The sequence below is a fragment of the Ascaphus truei genome, chromosome 1 (genome assembly GCF_040206685.1).
Source record: "Ascaphus truei isolate aAscTru1 chromosome 1, aAscTru1.hap1, whole genome shotgun sequence".
In the NCBI taxonomy this organism is placed as follows: Eukaryota; Metazoa; Chordata; class Amphibia; order Anura; family Ascaphidae; genus Ascaphus; species Ascaphus truei.
The window spans coordinates 121014036-121020035 of NC_134483.1; the positions used below are offsets into that span (position 1 = coordinate 121014036).

General features: G+C 38.2%; 1 protein-coding gene across 1 annotated transcript in view; it reads left to right on the top strand.

Annotated features, from left to right (window-relative positions):
• Positions 1-5225, top strand: part of PCGF3 (polycomb group ring finger 3) — a 160479-nt gene extending 155254 nt beyond the window's left edge. Inside the window, exons 8-9 of the mRNA XM_075594303.1 lie at positions 2962-3042; positions 3734-5225. Of these exons, the coding sequence (XP_075450418.1) occupies positions 2962-3042; positions 3734-3781 (129 nt within the window). The 3' untranslated portion in view covers positions 3782-5225. The remainder of the gene's footprint in view (positions 1-2961; positions 3043-3733) is intronic.
• Positions 5226-6000: the final 775 nt, after the last annotated feature.

Sequence of the window (6000 nt, forward strand, 5' to 3'; positions counted from 1 at the left end):
ATTTGTTTACATTAGAAAATAGTCGTCTAAGAGGGGATATGATAACTATATACAAATATATTCGGGAACAATACTTGGAGCTTTCAAAATAATTATTCATCCCAAGGGCAGTTGAAACGACACTGGGTCATCCCTTAAGGTTGGAAGAAAGGAGATTTCACCAGCAACAAAGGAAATGGTTCTTTATAAAGATAAAGTAAAAAACATAAACATAATCTAACCCAGATGATGTGAAGTAGTAATTAAATGAACAATAGTTACACAATTTGTGAATGTTTTTCAATTTCTCTTATTACAAATGATACTACTGCTAATGGTATAGTTAGTAGTAGTTATATAAACTATTGTGATATTTAGCAAAGAAAGTACTAAGGCGCTCTCTATAGAATAATAAACATAAATAAAACGGGTACGATACTACCATGATAGAGGACCCCTACATGCACCCATGTATTGATGCACTACGACAGAGTCCAATGTCTGATGCTCAACCCCCAGGATCTTTCCAGGATCCCCAAGTGGATTAAAGAAATGAAGAGACGGTAAGGGGAGCGCAAATACAAAGATACATAGACAAATAGCCAGTGGTGGATTGGCTAAAATAATAACCAAACCTCCACACACACTAAGAAATGCACAAGTGGTAAGATAGCTACAGTCAATGCACTTACGTGGTGATAGAGTTCTGGGTTGTGATAGTGAAAATAAAAATGCTACTTGCACGGCCATGTGTAAGCAAAGGGCGCTTAAAAGGTTTCTTTACTGTGTCCCTCTATCAGTTGGAGTCTCTGCTGAGTCTTTAGCTGGCCACTTCTAAAGATGAAGGCTGTGGATTCACACTATCGCGGGAGGATCTCCCGAAGTCAGGAAATGTGCATGGAGAATGAGTTAGAGTAAAACCATATACATTTATTGCACTGCACAAATCAACACTTGCATGTAAATAAGCCCTCGGCGACTACGGCAGTGTCCGTGATCACTGCGGCACAGACAGGTCCCCAGTACTGCGTCCGGTATGCAGCCCTGGAACGCAGATGTGGATTCGATTCAAGCCTGAGGAAGCTGAGTATTCAGCGAAATGCATTGCTCATCTGCGTGACTTTTTGCTCCCCAACGGCCACCAAATGTGTTTGTCTCGGCTACGTTCAATCTGCGTTCCAGAGCTGCATACCGGACGCAGTACTGGGGACCTGTCTGTGCCGCAGTGATCACGGACACTGCCGTAGTCGCCGAGGGCTTATTTATATGCAAGTGTTGATTTGTGCTGTGCAATAAATGTATATGGTTTTACTCTAACTCATTCTCCATGCACATTTCCTGACTTCGGGAGATCCTCCCGCAATGGTGTGAATCCACAGCCTTCATCTTTAGAAGTGTCCAGCTAAAGACTCAGCGGAGACTCCAACTGATAGAGGGACACAGTAAAGAAACCTTTTAAGCGACCTTTGCTTACACATGGCCGTGCAAGTAGCATTTTTATTTTCACTATCACAACCCAGAACTCTATCACCAAGTAAGTGCATTGACTGTAGCTATATTAGCACTTGTGCATTTCTTATTGTGTGTGGAGGTTTGGTTATTATTTTAGCCAATCCACCACTGGCTGTTTGTCTATGTATCTTTGTATTTACGCTCCCCTTATCGTCTCTTCATTACTATTGTGATATTAACAGGTGGGGTGGTGGAACTGCTGTGTGTGGACACTGGATGTTGGTATATTTATAAGAGTAACAGACAGTTGCTTAACAGTATTAACAAACTATAGTTACTAGTAAACTGTGGCATATACACACACACACACACAAGAAAAATCTCCCATCTCAGATTAAATATATATATAAGAGAAAAGTGAGGTGATATCACTGCTGCTTTCACATTGTGTTCCTACATCCTATCCTGGGTCTGCTGCTGTAGTTGCTGTGTTGGAACTTGTACTCTGCCAGATACAGGCTTCAGTAGCCTGGCACTGGCACACAGGGTGCAAACCGAAAATTGGTTTATGTTTACCCCTCCTTTAAAAGGAATTGATGGTATTATTATTAATATACTGCTATATAATATAGTGGACAATAGACACAGAAAGTACAGTAGGGCCCAGAGAGTGGACACAGGCAGTGGTCAGTCCAGTCATATTAATGCTACTAGTTTTATTAAGTAAATAATATGATACAATCCAATATTCGTGCGACCTGCACTAATCTAGTAGTACTACAGCAGCAAAAGCGGCAGTCACCCAGTAAGTAACCCACACCAACAAAACCCAAGACCAACTGGCTCAGACCCGAGGCTGCACCCCCTATTCATCCTCCTCCAAAAAATAATTTTAAACATTCAAATTTGATTACAAATGTCTAGTAACAAGAATATAAAAAAAAGAGATTGGGCATTTTTGAGACTGAATTGCGAATATCCACGACTTACAGGAACCAGCACATTCGATGTCGGCAAAAGTTTCGCCCATCTCTAATCTTTATCAGCATGATCTCTACATTTCTAAATTGGTAGAGCTGATAGACACCATAAAATACTTCTTAGCTTGTACAGGCAAACCCCGGTTTAAGGACACTCACTTTAAGTACACTAAGGACATATCACCCAATCGGCAAACGGCAGCTTGCGCATGCGCCTGTCAGCACGTCCTAAACAGCAATACCAGCTCCCTACCTGTACTGAAGCTGTGCGCAAGTGGCGAGACTATAGAGCCTGTTACACATGCGTTATTTACATCAGTTATGCACGTATATGACGATTGCAGTACAGTATATGCATCGATACGTGGAAAAAAGGTAGTGCTTCACTTTAAGTACATTTTCGCTTTACATACATGCTCTGCACCCATTGCGTACGGTAATGCGGGGTATGCCTGTATCTGTTTGTTCTGCCTGAAAAGGTTAACAAATATATAGTTGATTTGCTCTTTGTCTGCCTGTAACATATACATTAATGTTTCCTTTGTTTTAGCTGGATATATTATGCAATGAAGAAATTCTTGGCAAGGATCACACACTCAAGTTTGTAGTTGTCACTAGGTGGAGATTTAAGGTATTCTGTTTTTTTTATTTTTTATTTGGGGGTTATTACTATTCGTCCATGTGTATACCTTTGCATAACATTTATTTTTATGAAACATTAGTTCTGATTATTAAAAAATACATTGTGTTGCGACAATGAAGAGGTAATGTGATTTCCTAGGATTTAATACAGAACTCCTTCAAGGTATACGAATATGTATCTGCAAAGCTCTATAACACTTTAAATCCATTGTTGTTTTATTGGATAGAAAGCAAAACAATTTTGTTGCTTGTGGTTATAAATCCTATTACATGAGCAACTATACTTCATATGCAGTTGAGTTGAAGTGAAGAGGATTACAAGAGCTTTATCTACAGATATAGCCAACCCGTGGCACGCTCCCGTGGGTGAAATTACACGATAACCTGCCCTACTTTTGACCGCGGCTGATTTAAAACAATGTCCACTTCTCCAGCACGAGCCTGCAAAATCACTTCATAATGTGTAGAACACTTTATTGTATTACTTTGTGTGCAATATGTAAGTAGATTTATATATAAGGAGGAATCTAATACACAAGACAAAAGATCAATCTAATGAGATGAGTTTTATATGCATGTTATTTTTCTCACCATTTAAAGATAGAAAAACATTCTCATCATTTGTAAAGTTTTTTTTATTTACCAGTGCCTAGATTATATGTATTTATTTTTTAACACAGAAAGCACCACTCCTCCTGCATTACAGACCGAAAATGGACTTACTGTAAAAGAACTTTATTGTCCTTTTTGGACACGGTTTTTGCAGAGACTATCATGGGAGCCATCCCAGTTGTACCACATTACTCACATCATGTGACCTGAACCAGCGGATTCAAGCCAGAAGATTGCAGTGCTCGCAAAGAAGACCCTCTTCGCTTCTGGACAGGAAAATATTTATACTTTTTGTACAAAATAAAATATAATAATAATTTTTTCACAACTCAAAAGACACTACCAGCATGGCGTTTACAAATAATGAAAACACTTCATGTATTCATGTCTTTGCTGCAATTACATCCACGTTGGTTTTGAGATGTATTGATGGTGATATATATAGATATATATGTAGATATATATATATATTAATAGTAAAGAAAAAAAAGAAAGAGATTGACACCAAATTACCTTAGGTTACTTTTTACTTGTTAAAAATGGTTTATAAATCATTTACATTTGAAACCTACTTTTAAGTTTCTTTTGTAACTATTTTAAAAGCTGTTCTAACTTTCAGCCCGTTGAAGAACTTTGAGCCGACAAACTAAAGATATAAAAATGAGTTATGTTTGTGCTGTTTCCAACATTCCTGGGGAATAAAATATCATATGTATAAATAATCATACATCTGAGAAGATGGGGTTCTTTAGACAATGTAGCACTACATGGTTTTAATTATTTTCTGGTATCACAGTGCACTTTTGGTCCAGTACTGCAATATTGAATTTACTCCCTTTGTTGCACCACGGCAGACCAGTTACTGTACATCTTTCATGCTAGTGAGATATCGCTATTTGCTCTCCTCTCATATTGGCACAAATAATTTAAAATAATTAGTCCAGACTAGGTTATCTTTTCCAAAGCTGTGTTTGCTAATTAACCCGATGACTTGTGCTGCAGTTTAAGAGATCTTAATTGTTCTTGGTGCTAATTTTAGCTCGTAAACCTCTTTTTTTTTAAATTTAAATATGTCATATTTCTAAAGATGGTCTACGTACAGTAAACCATGTAATTTGCAGCTTTTAAAATAAAGTCCCGAGATACACGATTTAACCCTGGAACTTGCAGGAATTGTTTTGCAGGTCTCTACATCAGTAATGTGGTTAAAAATGGGGCATGCCAAGTAACTAATGTAACATACATTTGAAAATAACCCATAAATCCATCAAACAATTTAAATGTTTGCAACTAGCTTTGGAATCACTTGAATTTGCTATGGTGCTTTATTAATCTCTTTGTTGCTGGAGGATCCTGAAGTGTGTTCTACTGCAGTCCCCACCAGCTTCAATATAGGTTATATACAGTATGCCTATCTGTTCAGATATGTAGAGGAGTATTCCTACTGGAAGCCAGTATTCACAAATACAACTGGTTCTTGGTTATGACAACTGTATAACTGCCTTTTACAATGTGTTAACTTGACAACCTCAGCAGTAAAAAGAACATATTTTTGTATGATACCATGTCAGAATTTCCTTGTTCTCCAGTATCTATTCCCTTTGTAAGAGTTTGGGGACAAGGTAAATGGGTTCATTGCACTGCACAATCCAACATTCTGCAGGTTTGGTGAATGAAGGAGAGATAACAGATTTAAGGAAGCCTCTGTGAGGCAAAGTACGTATTACTCCTTAAAAGTCAAAGTGATTGTTTGTTGCATATAAAAATGGGGCAAAAATAATCATCCTGTCATATTTTATTTGATATACAGATGCAGCGGCTGTTATTCGAACAAATCACGGCGCCGTTTTCGTGTGCGCTGCTGTACTACACGCGGCATGAACGCCGCCATTCGCCCCAGGCACACGTGTTTATTACGGTTGCTTTGTTTGAATTTCATGGATTGTGTGCAATTAAATGCAATGAATGAATTGTAATGTGTACAGTACTGTGCTACTGTGTAATTTTCAGGTGTTTAAAAGCCAGAACATTAAAACGGCGGTACGGTTGGAAGAAATCCCGCGCCGTGACATGGGTATTCCGAGGTATACAACGCGTGAACTGTTTCAATAACAGCCGCTGCATCTGGATCTGTGCTGTTCTAAAAGACACAGCCTATTTTGTCAGAGATGTATTTTAAAGGTGGGGATTTTTTTTATTTTTTTTTTGCAGTGGAGGGGTTTTTAGAACTACTTTTACTGGTTAATGTCTACAAAAATAATATGTGTGTCTTTGTCGTACCCTGCAAAAGTGAGACCGGAGATAGCCAGGTAGGCAGTTTTATTTAATCTAGTTA